General features: G+C 38.1%; 1 protein-coding gene across 1 annotated transcript in view; it reads left to right on the forward strand.

Moving 5' to 3' along the window:
• The window catches only part of chrna7a (cholinergic receptor, nicotinic, alpha 7a (neuronal)), a 31,233-nt gene extending 16,007 nt beyond the window's left edge, over positions 1-15,226 (forward strand). The window contains exons 5-10 of the mRNA XM_036587224.1: positions 196-275; positions 6,357-6,524; positions 9,070-9,264; positions 12,987-13,073; positions 13,179-13,288; positions 14,014-15,226. Coding sequence (XP_036443117.1) covers positions 196-275; positions 6,357-6,524; positions 9,070-9,264; positions 12,987-13,073; positions 13,179-13,288; positions 14,014-14,553 — 1,180 coding nt within the window. The 3' untranslated portion in view covers positions 14,554-15,226. The remainder of the gene's footprint in view (positions 1-195; positions 276-6,356; positions 6,525-9,069; positions 9,265-12,986; positions 13,074-13,178; positions 13,289-14,013) is intronic.
• Positions 15,227-17,446: the final 2,220 nt, after the last annotated feature.

Genomic DNA, 17,446 nt, shown 5'->3' on the forward strand with positions numbered 1-17,446 from the left:
CTAGGTACTCTGCATTGTTTTGGCTTTTACTGTTTGCATGCTTTGTAAGTTGCTCTGAATGAGAACGACTGCTACCTGACTAAAAATAAAAGTGAATGTAAATAGCTTTGTTTATGTCGTGTCTATCTGTGCTAATAAACGATCCCTTATAAATAAAGACTATAAATGTTTGCTGCTGCCCTTCTGTTCCCTCAGTGCTGATGAGCGGTTTGATGCTACTTTTCACACCAACGTGCTGGTTGGCTCCAACGGCGCCTGCCAGTACTTACCCCCAGGTATGGCAACTCTATTGTATGCAGTACCAGTTCAAAGTTCGTCATTTTTGTCATCTTTTTCATAAATTTGTCCTTCACTGGAAAATAAATAGTGAGTTCCAAAGCAATTTTTTAAAATGTAAAAAATATTTTTTTGAGATGTCCCTCCTACAAGTTGTTTATTTAGAATTTTTTGAAAAATGTTGAATATCTTCGTTATATATTTATATTTTTATATATATAATTGAAACAATGTTATGTTGAAGTGACAGTCATTTTGGACCATATAATGGAGTTAATGATGTAAGCTGTAAACTTGAATTGAGCTGTTGCATCTTTCTATGTATTGTACATTATTTATTTATACCAAGTTACTCATTTTTTATTAGTTTACATTTATACCTAAAAATGGCAGCTCAATATAAGTAAATGGGGGTAAAACAATTCAACAATGCATGTGTCAATAAATCTGATCACTTTATTATTATACATTATAATGACAGTGGCTACTGTATTTGTGTAGTAGTAGTACTAACATATATAATTTAAATTTAAAAAAGTAATATGGAACTGTATATTTTTACTTAATGGAACCATTGGGGCTCTTTTAAAAGAACCACATAATGTGATTCCATATAGAACCTTTTTGGGGCCATATAGTGTAGGAAGTGGCCAGTAGAACCTTTTTTAGTATCATATGGAGCCATATATTATTTGTTTGCAATAATTCTGTGTGTGTTAGTTTGTTTTCATCATTAATCTAAAATGTGGAAAATGGTAAAAATGAAGTAAATCTCTTCTTTGAGGCTGTGCCCAAACTTTTGACTGGTATTGAATTTCCCCCTTACTGCAAATGTAGTCGATCAGCCAAGAAGTGTTTGATTTCAAAGGTTTGTTTCTGTAACTTTTTACTGGAGCCAGAGCCGGTTTAAGGGACTTCTTTTCTCACTTCTCCTATTATATCAAAAACATGACTGCAAAGCGCCAGAGGGCGCCTGCAACCGATGAATGGGGGAGCTAAACGGCTAAAAATAAAAACTTAAACATGTTTCTAAACGTTTGTATGGGAGTTTCTTTTAATTTTGGAATGTATAACAGTGGATTTCCATTAAAAAATCAAAGAAAACTTATCTGTGTCTTTCCAATTTTTTTTTTTTACAGTAAAGTGGTTTTGTGTAGTATGATGCTGGGATTTCTACTACTGAGTGCTGATTGGCTAGCATTACTGCTACAAAATGCAGATTGATTGGCGTGCTGATCAGCTCATAAAGTGGTTTGCACTTACTAAATTCATGAATGTACACGAGACACAGATATAGAGTCCTATAACTGGAGTTCAGAAGCGCTCAAAACATAGTGAAAGTTTTGACATTTTATATCAGCGCTGTCAGAACAAAACCTCCAAAAAAAAATCTCCAGAAAGGTGACTTTATAGGAGAAATAAAAAACATCCTTAACCTATAATGGAAGGTAATGGGGCAAGGTCTTAATCATTTTAGAGCATTTCTATTGTTCTGTTTGTCATGAAATATTGACACAGTATAAAGATCAACTGACATTTTCAAATTATGTAAAAGAACAAAGGTACAAGGTTTTGTTCTAAAAGCGACGATATGCTGTTCTGTGTTCAGAACGTTAGTGAATTTTTCTTTATGAAAATGATTGATTATGAAAAAATACCATCTGATTTTGCACATTCATTTTGTACTTGTTCAGAAGCGCCCTCTAGCATCTACCAAACCGTATAGCTTCAATTCTTCTACACATTCTCTGCTGCAGCTACAAAGCTAATGTAGCTAACAAGTAATAGAAACTTCTAACCAACAAGTAGCATATAAACCGGTAAAGTACCTAAACAGGTTCATAATATATCAGAATACGTAAATGAATCAAAGAAGCAGTGTTCAGGCACCAAATGTGTCTTGGCTGATTGACTATATTTGAGGTAAGAGGAATTTATGTAAATTAATTTTTTAGCCAAACCAAGTAATGAAGCTTGAAGTAATGAGGCATTAGTATTCTGCTGTGCTCAGCAGATTAGGTTGATATCCCTGCACTAAATGGCACGATCATGGAATTCTGTGATTTACAGAGCTTTGCAGATGAAGTGCTCACTGCAGTCCTGCTGTTGGCGGAACAAATGTACTGTCACTGTGATCAAACTCTCACTGACCCAGTTCTGTCACACACTCTGCAGGTCCCTGATGGATTGTCTCATCGCTAAACCGTTTGATTTCGCAGCAGGCCTGTCTGCTCTGAACAGAGATGTGCCCAGATTGGCACTCACTCCTGCCCCTCTATTATTGCTGCTCAAAGCTAAACTTGGTCCTCCACTAGATAACGCATGTCTGAATTAGGGTTGTCGCAATACCAGAATTTTGACTTCAGTGTGATCACCAAGTGTGACATCATACATGATGCAAAAATGATACCATAGCAAACATTTAAAAACACTGATTACTGGATTGAACAGTATAGACTTTTTTTCACATTGTTACATCTTAAAGGAATGATTTAGCCAAAAATCTGATTTAATTTTCCTGTTACCCCAGATGTGGTCAGCCAAGACTTGTTTGGTGTCCAGATTGTGCTTCTTTAGTTAGGAGCTATGAGGCTACCGTTGCTAATAAACACTAGAAATCAATAGTCACCCAAATCTTTCCCATAAATGCATCCTCAAAACTCTCAACCTGCTCAAATTGCGCCTAGGTCTTCATTAAGATTGTGCAGACTTGTCAGTATAGCTGAACACTGTGGGCAGCTATTTTAGACAGGGGTTTTGCCTCCTCCACACAATCCGACTCCCCTTCTCGATCACACAGATCATGCAGGCATAAAGATGCTAGATTACATTATAGATTTTTGGACTGTTAAAAAAAGGTCAAAATGGAAAAAATCATTAAAAGTCAGTAATTATTACAGTCCAAAATCTTAATTCATCTCTTTTTCCTCCCACCTTCGTCAATTCCCATTTACTGGTTAGGGCTTCCTAGATCTCACAGTAGTGCTAACACATTCTCTGTTGATCTACTGGCCAAGGCTGACATTGCTGGGATTCAAACTCACAATTTCCTGATGTTTCAATCATAAAGTTTCAACCATAAAGTGCTAGAAAAACATAGATTATTGTCATTGTACCCATTAAACTGTTATGTGATGTATGTGTTAAGTGACACAAAATTATCTGGTCCATTGCACAAATGTAAAACTCTTTGCAGTGTTTACATTTTATTGACAAATTCTTACCTAAATACAGTCATGTTGTCAAATCACTATCACATTTTTTTTATTTTGTCAATGATGGATTTAAACAGTAAAATGATGGAAGAAACTTAAAATAATTATTATGTGTAAATTTACAGCTACTACAGTGTTATTTTTATAAATGTGAAACGTATGTTAATTGATTTTACGGTGGACTGCATGTAAATATACATCTTTTTTACAGTGTGTTGGTTCTATTTATAAACAGATTTCTTCAGTTCAAAGTGTTCAAGGTTAACAGCTGTAAATAAAAAAAATAGTGTAATCAGTATCATCCATAAGTCTGTGACGTATGTGCACATGAAGGGGTTATTTAATGTGGCTGCCTCCAGCGTTCAGGTACACAGTGACATTTTGCCGAGTTTTATAGTTTTTATAGTCGCAAACCACAAGTGTGCCCAACCTTAAAGAGGACCTGGGTATGGTTTGAGTGAGCTGAGAGACGTTTTGGGGATGTATTCATCGAGAAGATTTGGCTTCTGGTGTTTGTTAGCAAAGTTGGCCTCGCAGCTCCAGTTCTAACCTAAAGAAGCTAAATTTAGTCATTAGACGTCTTGGCTGATCGACTACATCTGGGCTAAGTGGAAAATTGTGTATAAATTAGATTTTTCGCTGAACCATTCCTTTAAAAACAGTCTCTTATTTATCATTGAAAAAAATCTTAAATATATTAAATAAGTAAATAACATAATTTTAACATGGCCTCATGTTCTGAAGCAAAGATTAGCAATGAGACGAGGAAATTCAAGATATGTAACATTTATCATGTTGTGTTTAAAGCAATTACAAAAAAGATGCTACCTTATGCTGATTGTACCCTCTATGGGATAAAGTCATATTATTATTTTATATTATTCTCTCTATTGCTCTTCATCTTTATGTTTTGGATTTGCTAATGGACATGACATGCCAATCAGAGCCAAGTACAGCCTCTACTGAGTGTTTGCCCATTTAAACGAATAATTAAAAGTACTAAATGTTACAAGGACTGAACTGTTTACTCTCGTAATGAAAAAGCAATGCATTTTCAATACATTGCACAACACTGTCCTCAGTAGCCTGAACACTAACCTGTTCTGGAAATCAGATTGCTCTAAATTACTGCATGATGCTGTTAGAGAGATTAGCTTTAACATGTATGAACTCCTAACTCTCAGATCAACCTCAGGGTTTTCAGTGCAGAAAGAGGCTGAAATGTGAGTGAGCTGAAGTTCCACACTGTCAATAAATTAGATTGACGGCCTTTTCCTGCCTGGTTTAATTCATGTTTGTGTCATGCTCTCTATAAATTCCCCAGACCTGTCTGCAGTTGTGTTCCGCAGTAATTGAATACTCTGGATTTCATCACTTTTTTCATCTCTTCCTGACAAAGGAGGGGGTCTGGGTTATACATCATTTCCAGCTTATTTATTAGACAGTTTTACAGCAGTGCATTTAAACATGCACTGCTCGCCCAAAGTTTGGGCTCAACTCTTTCAGACAAAAACTGAAAATTAGCAAATCAAAGAAGTTGCTGGGGTTCTCAGAACAATGGACTGACCGCCCCAGAGTCCAGACCTCAATGTTTTGTGTATGGGATTAATTGGATTGTGAGAAGCAGAAAAGGCAACCAACTGCTAATGCTGGCTTTACACAGTGAAGCTTTTATGCAACTAGTTCCATGTTGTGAGTTGCCTGCAAGCTAATTTCCGTGCAATTTGACAGTAACACAAAGCAATTCAGAAACTAAGTCATGTGCAACATATTCAGTTCGCCGAATAAAATAACTCGTTGTGTTTTATCTGTCGTGTAATTCTCGCAAAATAAACTGGTCATGGTCATGTAAACACCATAATCCGATCTAGAAATCTGATTAAGAAATCTGATAAAGAGAGCTTAGTAATCAGATTTCTCAGTGCATGTAGACTCCTACTCTGATTTCTTTCGGATTTCTCATGTGTGAGAACTGAGAAACCCGAGAGACTGCGGTACCCAAAATAAGTAAGCAGTGTTGCCGCAAGATGCAGCAAAACACTTTTGGAGCGACACTGAAACCAAACAGAAAATAAAGGATTTAAATACTCTTCGTCTTCTAGATGATGCACATTCATATTTTCAGGTAAAGCAGTGCAATGTTTTAAAAAATAGCCACAGCATAAAGTTTGAGTTTGACGTTATGTTTACATCATGTCTTCTTCTGTGAGTTTATTGGCTGGTTGCAAAGCAGAAACCTGATTACTGTCTGACTCAGTTTTGCATTATCTGATTACTCAAGTGCATGTAAACGTGTTGATCAGATTACTGACAAAATCTGATTTTCTGCAGTTACAGGTTTATTGTAAATAGTGCATGTAAATACACTCCTTGTTTAAAATAGCTGTATCAGAAAGCTGAGAAGAGAAGAGAGCTGATTAAAACACAAATTAAAAGGGGCTAAACAAGTGAGTGAAAGACTGGCTACAGAAAAGAAAGAAAAGAGTTATCGTAAGCTGGCTAGTGAACTCAGCTGGTAATGGAAACGCTATGCAGTCAGTTAGGAGCGTCTCCCTTTTAAATGTTCAAAGGACCATTTTCCACTGAGCCAACGTCATTTATAATCAATCCTTTCAAATGGCGTCAATCAACACTATCAGGTCAGTGTATCGTCATCTAGACAATATATGAAATAGTTATAAAAACAAAGAATAATTATACTGCAGTAATATGTGAAGCTCCACAGTTACAGATAGCTCTGAAGCACTGGACTGGCTATATGTTGCATTCTGGCATAGGGTCAGTTTAAAGACCAGGACTTTCTCGTTTCAGTGATGTGCTGCTGTTCTGTTTTCCCATATTGAGCCTTATTGTTTGTTTTCGCAGGGATATTTAAGAGCACCTGCTACATCGATGTGCGATGGTTCCCCTTTGATGTTCAGCGGTGTGACTTGAAGTTCGGCTCATGGACGTACGGTGGCTGGTCTCTGGATCTGCAGATGATTGAGGCTGACATCACAGGCTACATTGCCAATGGAGAATGGGACCTTGTGGGTAAGGTATATCTGCACCAACAGAAATGAGCATATCCTGTTTTCCACCTTGTGGAACTGTAAACATCAAGTTCCGGATGTAAAAGCAGTGCATGTAGTTGGAATGAAAGGCGTTTCTCTGATTCCTGGGACACACAGTAAGGCGACAGATATATTTAAGAAAGTGCATTTGTAGGTGTTTTTATGTTGAATTTGCAAATTGATAATTCACTGTAAATTTACCAGCAGCTGTTTTTGTTACTGTACCTTGAAGACTGATATATGTAAATGCAACAGAGCTGATTGGCTGCCCTGTATTGGCCCTCGTTCAGAAAGCAGTCTGGACCGAAACACTTCTTTTAACTTCAGCGTGAATGGGTGGGGCTAAACTGTTGTAGGTTTAATAGATGGATGTATGACATCACAAAAACAGTTCATTCAGAACGGGCTGCTTCTGCAGCTTTGTTCCCATATATGGACTTTGCGAACTTGGGACTGAACAGTACGTTTGGAACTCAATTTTTACGTTCTACATTTAACTCTTTTATTTTGTGCTGATGCAGAATAATGTTTTATTAGATCTTTTGATACTGTTGACCACAAGATTTTAATCTAGCATCTTGAATGCTGCGTCAGCCTCTGGGGCACAGTTTTAGAATGGTTTAAATCATATTTAAGTAATAGGCAGTTCATGGTTTCACTTGGAAATCATTAATCACAAAGATTTGACTTTTCTTGTGGAGTCCCTCAAGGTTCAGTCTTAGGGCCTTTGCTTTTCTCTTTGTACATGCTACCTCTAAGTGATTTTATTAGGAAACATCCAGTTATACATTTCTATGTCTATGTCAGTGCAGTCCTTTTAAAAGAACTGCACTGGCTACCTGTATCATTCAAGATAGATTCTGCTACTAGTTTTTAGAGCTCAAAATGACCTTAAATCATTGCTTACATCACAGAGTGTCTGTCTGTTTATGTTCAGGCATGTAATCTAAGATCTGCAGATAGTGGCCTTCTACAAATACCCTTCTGTAAAATACAGAAAACATAGAGAGACTCTTTCAGTTATTATGCTTTTAAACTGTGGAACTCAATTCCACCTTTTATTAGACAGTCAAGCTCAGTGCTAACTTTTAAGAAGCATCTAAACACGTCTCTCTTTAACTCAGCATTTAATTAAAACTCTACGTTCCGTGGTGTTTATCTTCTAATTTGATCTCTTTCATTAATCTGTTCAAGCTCAGCCACCACCAACCAGAGACCCAATAAAACAGCATTAGAGCTGAGAGTTGTCAGATTTTTAATAAGCAAAATTTAAATGAATAGTCAAAATGGCACCGGTTTGATACCAGGGATCAGTTTTGGACTGATATCTAAAGAAAGTGCTTGACCAGATATCAACAAGATAAAAGAATGAATCTGATCCAAACCTGTGACAAATCCATCCTGAATACCACACAATCACATTGTGTGATGGGATACTGTGAGCTGTATATTACTTTCTGTAGGATAATATTTTTTTTAACATGATAGCCGACATTTAGATGTTCATTGTATGTAAAGTGCTTCAATTAATAATAGCTCATTTTAAAGTTTAGTAGATTTTAAAGAAAAAATATTGGATTAAATTTAAAGGTGAACTCCTATCTTACAAAATTTCTGCATAATTCAGCCACTTAGATACAAAGTCATTCAAAGTGGTTTAAAGTGAAATAGCTGATTGGAGAGTAACTTACTGGCTAAACTTTCTTTACAGTGCTGATGATAGGAACCAGAAGCTGTGATGTCCACAATGCAAATACAGCCATTTTATTTCTTTTCCGAAATCACAAGTAAACCTACACGTCTTCTGAGGTTTTATAAGTAGTGATAATGATGGTAAATCTGTAAAAATATGTTTTCTTTGAGAACTGTTTTGACTTACAATGGCTTGCATGTATTTTAAAAAATACATTTTGTGCCCAAAGTGTATCATAAAACTATTGTGAAACACGTATGAGGCAGTGTATTCATAACCGTTTCATGTAGTACTTTCTCTGAGGGATCTTTCAGAGAGATTAAACTCTTCAGATGTCTGGTTCCTATCAGCACAACTGTCAAGTCAAGTCTAGGTCAAGTCATGACTGGGTAAGTTTCTCTAAAATTGACTTTGTTCACATCCCAACAATGTAATTATGCAGAGGTTTTGAAAAAATGGTGGAATTCCACTTTAAATTTCACTTTAAATTGTTTACTCAATAAATGAGTGCCTTCCTTCAAAATCCCCGTCTTGATAAACTTTGCATAATGCATTATATTCCAGTGTGCCAGATCATAAACTGACTCAAGTAATAAAATGAAGGAGGAAGAATAAAACAGGGAGAAAAACTTAAGCAGAGTAAATGCAGGCAAAAATCTGGTATGGTCAGATACAAATGTGAGATTTCAACCTAACCAAATATTTGACAAATGACGCACTGACCTGACCTGACGTGTGAACCTTGGGCAAAAGTTTCAAATCAAATCAAAACTGCAGTCTGATTGTTCTGATTTTAATTTTTAACCCACACACTGTTTACCTCACTGTGCAGGCGTCCCAGGTCGGAGGAATGAGAAGTACTACGACTGCTGTCAGGAGCCGTACCCAGATGTGACGTTTACAGTGGTGATGCGCAGACGGACGCTCTACTATGGCTTGAACCTGCTCATCCCCTGCGTGCTCATCTCCACGCTGGCCCTGCTGGTCTTCCTCCTGCCCGCTGACTCAGGCGAGAAGATCTCTCTTGGTAAGCAGAAACTGCACCGTCATCGCTATCGCTCAGTGCAAAGTAGCTTAGTCATCACTCGGTGAACCTGGAGGGATGGAGCTGCTACAAGATCTGTTTGGACTGTACATTTTAAGCAACGTACAGTCAGGCCAAGAATATGTACTCATATTTTTCAATTAGCTTTAAGATTATTCATGAGATGCATTTGGTGGTTTGCATTATAAATTTGATATTGAGTCAAGAAGCACTTTTATTTTTAGCTTACTCACTTCAGTGCTCGAATGCTGCTCTTTTTGCTGATGTATAAGCTATAAGCAATAGCATCATATGAAATTGCTTCTATTGCTACAAAGTACATTATTCTTTTGAAATACTATTTAAAAGTTTATTCGTCATGTTAATCATTTTTGTTAATTTATATGTAATAATTACATACAGTGGAGATTTAATTATGGCAAACTATACGCAATGGTATTTTTTCATGATTCATTCATTATTTCAAGTATTTTGGGAACAGGAAGAAGCTATTAAATGGTAAATATTATACTGTAATTATCTATTTTCATTATAATGTTTGTCACTTTACATGACTCATCTCAATCACGACTTTTGAAGTATGGAGCATTCTGGATATTCACTTTATTATAACTTTATTATTGATGCTTTTATTTTTAGTCTGCACACTTCAATGCACCACAGCTGCTTTTTTCGCTGACGTTAGTATACGCTATAAACTTCGGCAGCGACATCATGTGGGATTGCCACCGAGGCTACCCGAGCACACGACAATTTATGTGGTCGGCCCTGCGGGCTGAGATAAACGGCCAGCAGTGAGATTGATGGGCCAGCCAGCGGTCTCCTCTGTGATCGATGCAGGCAGAGAGCTCTCTGTGCCAAACGCCGTTATTTTCAGGCAGAGCAAATTTAAAACCATCGTTGCCGCGAAGACCCGCAGAGCGGATTCCAAAAGACTGAGCATGAAGTCACAGCCGAGCCTAATTTATTTTTCATTCTTTCAGCCTTTAAATGATATTAATGTGGGGTCCGTCTGCCAAAAGCATCTCTCTCACAGAGCCATTCATTAGTAATGGCTCTGCAGCCTTCCAGAATCAATACAGATAATATCAGAGCTTGAATGAGTAGTGTGTCTGGTGAACTTGGAGCCTACTTTATCTTAAATCTGTCCACATGCATTAGTGAGTCAGTAGGGCATTTGATTGTTTGCGGTTGTAGGCTGATTTGAAGTCCAGAATGGTTTTTCTTAAAGGAATAGTTTGGTGTCAATTCAAATTTACTTCTTACCCCAAAGGCAGTGAATCAGCAAAGACCTGTTCAGTGTCCGAACTTTGCTTCTTTAGTTTAGAACTGGAGCTGCTAAACTAACATTGCTAACAAACAGTGAAAGTCAATAGTCACCCAAACAGATTCTACACACGTATGCCAAAATCTTCATATATTTGCTTTAAATTATGTTGCTAAGCTACATAAACACCTTTTAAAAATTGGGTAAAATGTCATGGATAGATCTTATTAACACATTTGAGGAAAGTTGAAACTACATGATCATCCACATCACACCCTGTGTTCTGGTATTATTCCGCCTTCAAACTCTGGGCAAATGTAGCACAGGATCATGTTGTAAAATGTCACTATGCAGCCCAGTCACTATTAGTGCAGCACTATCTAAGGCTTGCTTGCTGTAACAGAGTTAGAAGTTGCATTATAACGATAAATGCAAGGTGCAAAGATATTACCTCAATCTGCATCACCTGGCACTTTCAGCATGTACACCACTAGGATACTGGTCAGTCCAGCATCCAACTGATGCATTTCTTCATACGTGTATTCAAGCTGAAACATATACAGTTGAGGCAAAATCAGAAATAAAATTGTAAATGGACATTGTATTGATTTTCTGAGCGCACCTGCTTAGCTTCTCTCTGTTATCCTACAGCGTGTCTGTGTTGTGAATTGTTTTAGCCCGTCTTTGGTCGTCTTTAGCAGAATGATACCAAATTGTGCTCCTTCTTTTAGCTACACATAGCTTTTTACTTCTTTTTAGTTGTCTTTATACAACCCCATTTCCAAAAAAGTTGGGATGCTGTGCAAAATGTAAATTCAAAAAAATTCAATGTGCAAATCATTTAAACCCTATATTGCATTGAAAAAAGACAACAAATCAAATGTTAAAACTGAGAAATTTGATTGTTTTTGAAAAATATATGCCCATTTTGAATTTGTTGCTAACAACATGTTCCAAAAAAGTTGGGACGGGGGCATGTTTACCACTGTGTTTCATCACCTCTTCTTTTAACAACACTCTGTAAGCATTTGGGAACTGAGGAGGACCAATTACTGTAGTTTTGAAAGTGATATGTTTTCCCATTCTTGCTTAACATAGGATTTCAGCTGCTTAACAGTTCAGGGTCTCTTTTGTTGTATTTTTCATTTTATAATGTGCCAAATTTTATCACTGGTGACAGGTCTGGACTACAGGGAGGCCAGTTTAGCACCCGGACACTTTTAATACAGAGCCATGCTGTTGTAATACATGCAGAATGTGGTTTGACATTGTCTTGCTGAAATAATCAATCTTCCCCGAAAAAGACGTCATCTGGATGGAATTTCAAATGTTGATTTGTTGGACCACAGGACACTTTTCCACTTCCCCTCAGTCCATTTTAAATGAACTCAGGCCCAGAGAAGGCGGCAGCATTTCTGGATCCTGTTTATATATGGTTTCTTTTTTGCATTTTAGAGTTTTAATTAGCATTTGTGGATGCAGCGATGAACTGTGTTCACAGACAGTGGTTTTCAGAAGTGTCTCTGAGCCCATGCAGTGATTTCCACTTCAGAATCATGTTTGCTTTCAATGCAGTGCCATCTGAAGTCCCAAAGATCACGGCCAGCAAATACTGGTTTTTGGCCTTGTCCCTTGCACACAGAGATTTCTCCAGATTCTCTGAATCTTTTAATGTTATTATGTACCGAAAAGCAAAACTTCTTTGCTATTTTATGTTGAGAAACGTTATTCTTGAATTGTTGCACTATTTGCCTAACCCCTCCTCATCTTTACTTCTGAAAGACTCCGCCTCTCTGAGATGCTCTTTTATACCCAATCATGTTACTGACCTGTTGCCAATCAACCACCAGGTGTTTTTAAGCATTACACAAATTTACCAGCCTTTCGTTGTCCCTGTCCCAACTTTTTTGAAACATGTTGCTGGCATCAAATTCAAAATGGGCATATATTTTTCAAAAAATAATACAATTTGTTGTCTTTGAAGCATTTTCAATGAAATATAGTGTTTAAATGATTTGCACATCATTGCATTTTGTTTTTATTTACATTTTTCACAGCGTTTTTTGGAAATGGGGTTGTAGTTTGTAGTGAGTTGTACTGTGATCTAAACCATATCAGCTTGTATTAAGACCTGGATGTGGTTTGAGGGGGTTGAGAGAAGTTTTGGGAATGTTCGGTTTGAGCTCCAGTTTTTCTTAGCAACGTTAGCCTGGCAGCTCCAGTTCTAAACTAAAGAAGCAAAATTTGGACACCAAACTTGTCTTTGCTGATCGACTGCAGTGGAGGTGGAAAATCATGTAAATTTGATTTTTCCTTTCGTATGGCTCTTTGTGCCAGCGGTGCTGAATTATGTGCCAAAGATGTACTTATTAGATTATTATGACTTCTGCTGTGTCATTAGATCATTCCAATGTATAACAACTGGCTCTGTTCACAGGGATCACAGTGCTGCTTTCATTGACGGTCTTCATGCTGTTGGTAGCAGAGATAATGCCTGCAACATCAGACTCGGTGCCTTTAATCGGTGAGGGGTTTTTTCAAGACTAGGTTTAAATGTAATGTTTGAAATCCAGTGCTTTCTCAGAGGGTACTGTTCTAAAGTAGTGGTCCTCTTTTCCTCTCTATCCAGCTCAATATTTTGCCACTACCATGGTCATTGTTGGATTGTCTGTGATAGCCACAGTTTGGGTCTTACAGTACCACTACCACGACCCTGATGGAGGAAAAATGCCAAAATGGGTAAGTAGTTTTTTTTTCCATTTCTCGTTCATGTGTCTGCATGACTTTCTAAAATGGCTGGGTGATAAGGCAAAAAAAAACACCATATCATTCAATACAGATAATGATCAATACTAATTACAGTAATTTGCTAATACTCAGTCTGAATAGGCTTTTAACCTGGCATCTAATTTAAGAAAAGCAAACCAATTCCACGTTTTAGAGCTTATGTGGTCCTTTTTTCCCCACAGCCTCTTTTCCAAAATGCCCCCCCCCCTCATAATTTCAGCACTAAACATAGCTAACACTGGCTAACCCTGCTAACTTTCTTTCTGTTTTATGCTATAGCAAATGAATGGCTAGACTTCTTCTCACTACCTACAGTACCGAAGTAGCAATTGTATAAATTTAAAGCCATTGCTCCTACTCCCTGATTGATGAACTAAACACACACACACACACACACACACACACATCATCTAAACCACTTATCCTTCTGGGTCGCGGTGGGGTGCTGGAGCCTATCCCAGCTGTCATCGGGCAGAAGACAGGATACACCCTGGACAGGTCGCCAGTCTATCCCAGGGAAACAAACTAAACAGCAGAATTACTTTTTTCTCATTAACAAAAACGTAAGATTTTGATAATCATTGTTAGCATTTGATCACCCAGACCTACTTTCATATATATATACTGTAGCATATACTGCAGTGAAAGTGTTTTTTTTCTCTGTATTCATTCCTTAGACACGTGTAGTGCTGCTGAACTGGTGCGCGTGGTTCTTACGGATGAAGAGGCCAGGTGAGGACCGGGTTCGCTCAGCCTGCCACAACAAGCAGCCACGCAGCAGCATCTCCAGCGTGGAGTTGAACGTCAGTGCAGGAGCACCTCACTCCACCAACGGGAACATGCTGTACATAGGCTTTCGCGGCATTGACAGCTTACCCTACGCCACTTCGCCGGACTCCGGGGTGATGTGTGGGCGGCTGGTAGGTGGGTGCGAAGAGGACGTGCTGCTGCCCAGCAACCAGGCCCCCTCCGTCAGCAGCGGCGGCCACACAGATACAGAGCTGGCCAAGATCCTGGAGGAGGTGCGCTACATCGCCAAGCGTTTCCGCGACCAGGACGAGGAAGAGACTCAATGTAACGAGTGGAAATTCGCGGCCTCCGTCATCGACCGCCTCTGCCTCATGGCCTTCTCCTTGTTCACCATCCTCTGCACCATCGGCATCCTCATGTCAGCCCCTAACTTCGTGGAGGCCATTTCCAAAGACTTCTTCACTTGAAAGCCCCTCATGCACAATGTGTATGTTTTTCCCCAGCTTTTAAGCATTTACCAAATTCTCTTTTAATGCTTTAAAGGACCAGTTCAGCCAAAAATGTTAATGTGAATGACCACTGTATAGCATTATACAGATGACATTATGGTAACTGGTAGTTAATAACTCTGTTAGCCAGATTAGCAAATTCAGTCAAGTGAATTGCCACCATTTATCATGATGCAAATAACATCATGCTTGCTGGTGGCTAATAGCTTCCATTCTCTGTTAACCACATTAGCAAATATGGCTGGGCTACTCCTTTAAAACAGGAATTTCACAGAGTTCTTTAGAATATTTCTGCTTAATTCAACCACTGATATGTAAACAAAGTCATTCAGAGGGGTTTGATGTGAAATGGTGCTTTGTAGAGAAACTTGGCAGTGATAGGAACCAGGGGTCGTGATGTCTATAAGACCAAAATAAATGTCTGTAGGGCTATTTTCCTGCACGTACCCCTCCATCATGAATGTATTTAATAAAATACAACACAATACAAAATTTTAGACCAAAATCTCATCTCAGAACCATCATAAACCAATGTCTCAGGCATCAGACATCATAACCATTTCACACAATAGCTTTCTGTCAGGGAGCTTTTAGAGGCATTAAATTTCTGGTTTCTGTCACCACCACTGTGAAAAATTACTCGGCATGTTTCTCTAGAACGGCACATTTCACGTCAAACCACTCTGAATGACTATGTTTACGCCTTAACCACTTAATTATTCAGAAATAAAAAAAAACAATAAAAATTCCCATTTAACTTCAAGCTGTTAAATGAACGAGTCCTGTCACAATGACTTGAAAGCAGAGAAATAAATTTGCAGCACAGACAGTTGTCTGGTGTTTTTTTGAGTTTTGATTGTCAGTTTGTGAGTGAATACACAACAGATACATAACTGCACACATAATCTGTCGTTATCATAATAGTGTGTGCACCATAGCTGCTTTGAAACATATTTAACACTTTTTAAATGTTGATCACTGAGAGATCACGCTGCTCTTTCTTTTTTCATTTATATGACAAAAAGACTATATTCACCATGGCTCGTTTTTGTGTCGTCCTGTTTTAGCTCGTATATACTCGGTCATTGTGTAATCTATATATAATTTTGCATATTGCCAACCACAGGCCTTAACACCAGCATGACAGCTGTAAAAGCAGATATGTGTCATCATGAAGCTGCACAGGTCTGAGATTACTTTGTTTATCATTTTATTCAGAGTGATTATGATGTATTGTTATAAATAAACATATTTTTCTATATCTTAAAAGTGTACATTTGTCTTTCTATTCTTACATGGCTTGTCTTGAATCGAAAGCACCAAAATGCTGCCATGTGTAGTTTTTTATGGTTGTGAATATTCTGCAGATGACATGGCAAAAATTATTTGCTATAAATTTTTACATTTTTAAATGTTGTTTGAAACCAAAATAAGGATAGTCCTATTGTTACAATTTCTAGCAGTCCACCCATAATTCTGCTGGTCATGAATTCTGTTGATACACCTGAATGTATTGCTTTCATTGACAGTATCAAAGCCTACACTTTGAATGTTTAGTGTTGCTCTACATAAAGGCACACAGTGAAAATTCTGTAAGGAGAATGTTTACATTTACAATTAAAATACACTAGAAATGTACAGTAAAATGCTCTGGTGATTCTTGTTATGAGGAGTATTACACTCCACCGCCATCTGGTGACTGATAACGACAATGACTGACAGACTGCATTACAATGTATTAGAATTACTGACTATTTATTTAAAATTGTATTATTTTCAACTGCATTTTTCTTCAGTTTCTCCAAACTGTTCACCTGCAGTATAATTTATTGAGTAATAGTGAATCAGCTCACAAACAATAGGTAGTGTTGATCATTTGTGGTTAGATAATTTTTTAATTGATACAATAGTGCATATATACCGAGCCCCGCTGGTGACATCCTGTATAAATAAAAATAACGCGTGGCCACGACTTAGTAAGGCGTGGGAATGAGATGATTAAGTCGTGGCCACGACTTAGTAAGGTGTGGAAACGAGATCATGGCTTACTAAGTCGTGGCCACACATTAGGATCTCGTTCCCACGCTTTACTAAGTCGTGGCCACGACTTAATCATCTCATTCCCACGCCTTACTAAGTCGTGGCCACGCATTGGGATCTCGTTCCCACGCGTTAATAAGGCGTGGCCACGCATTATTTTTATTTATACAAGATGTCACCAGCGGGGCTCCGTACATATATGCTATGCTTTTAAATGGCATTTCGTATATATCCATCTCAATATTCACCTTCTGGTCACAGCACCAGCTGGATAATACGGAGCTCCTAAGGGGCCGTGGTTAAAAAAAAAAAAAAGTTAATGACATTCCGTTCCCTCGCAAATGTTTTGCGTTCCCTCGCAAATGTTTTGCATTACTATGCAACGGTTTGCATTCACTTGCAAAAGCTGTGCTTTGCTTAAGCCCAGAGATGGATTGAAATATAAAGACGTGTCGCTTCTCAAAATCAAACATGATTCTGCTGTTAGTGACTCCACCTGAAACTGAAGCTGAGCGTCCTCGTACAGTAAAAGCTACATTTACAGAGACTGCAGAGAACAACTGCTGAATAAACTCAGCACAGACTGGCGAAACTGGGGAAACAGCTTTTAACGTCAAATATGCTAAAAACAAAGCTCTAATACAGGCAATGTGGTTGGGCACCTCCGGTCCTACGTTTGCTTGCTGTCTGACTAGCATATATTTTGCGAGGGAACGCATTTTATTTACAAGGGAACGCAAAACATTTGCGAGGGAACGCAATGTCATAAACTTTTTTTTTTTAACCACAGCCCCTTAGGCGCTCCGTAGGA

This window comes from Colossoma macropomum, unplaced genomic scaffold, assembly GCF_904425465.1.
Source record: "Colossoma macropomum unplaced genomic scaffold, Colossoma_macropomum, whole genome shotgun sequence".
NCBI lineage: Eukaryota > Metazoa > Chordata > Actinopteri > Characiformes > Serrasalmidae > Colossoma > Colossoma macropomum.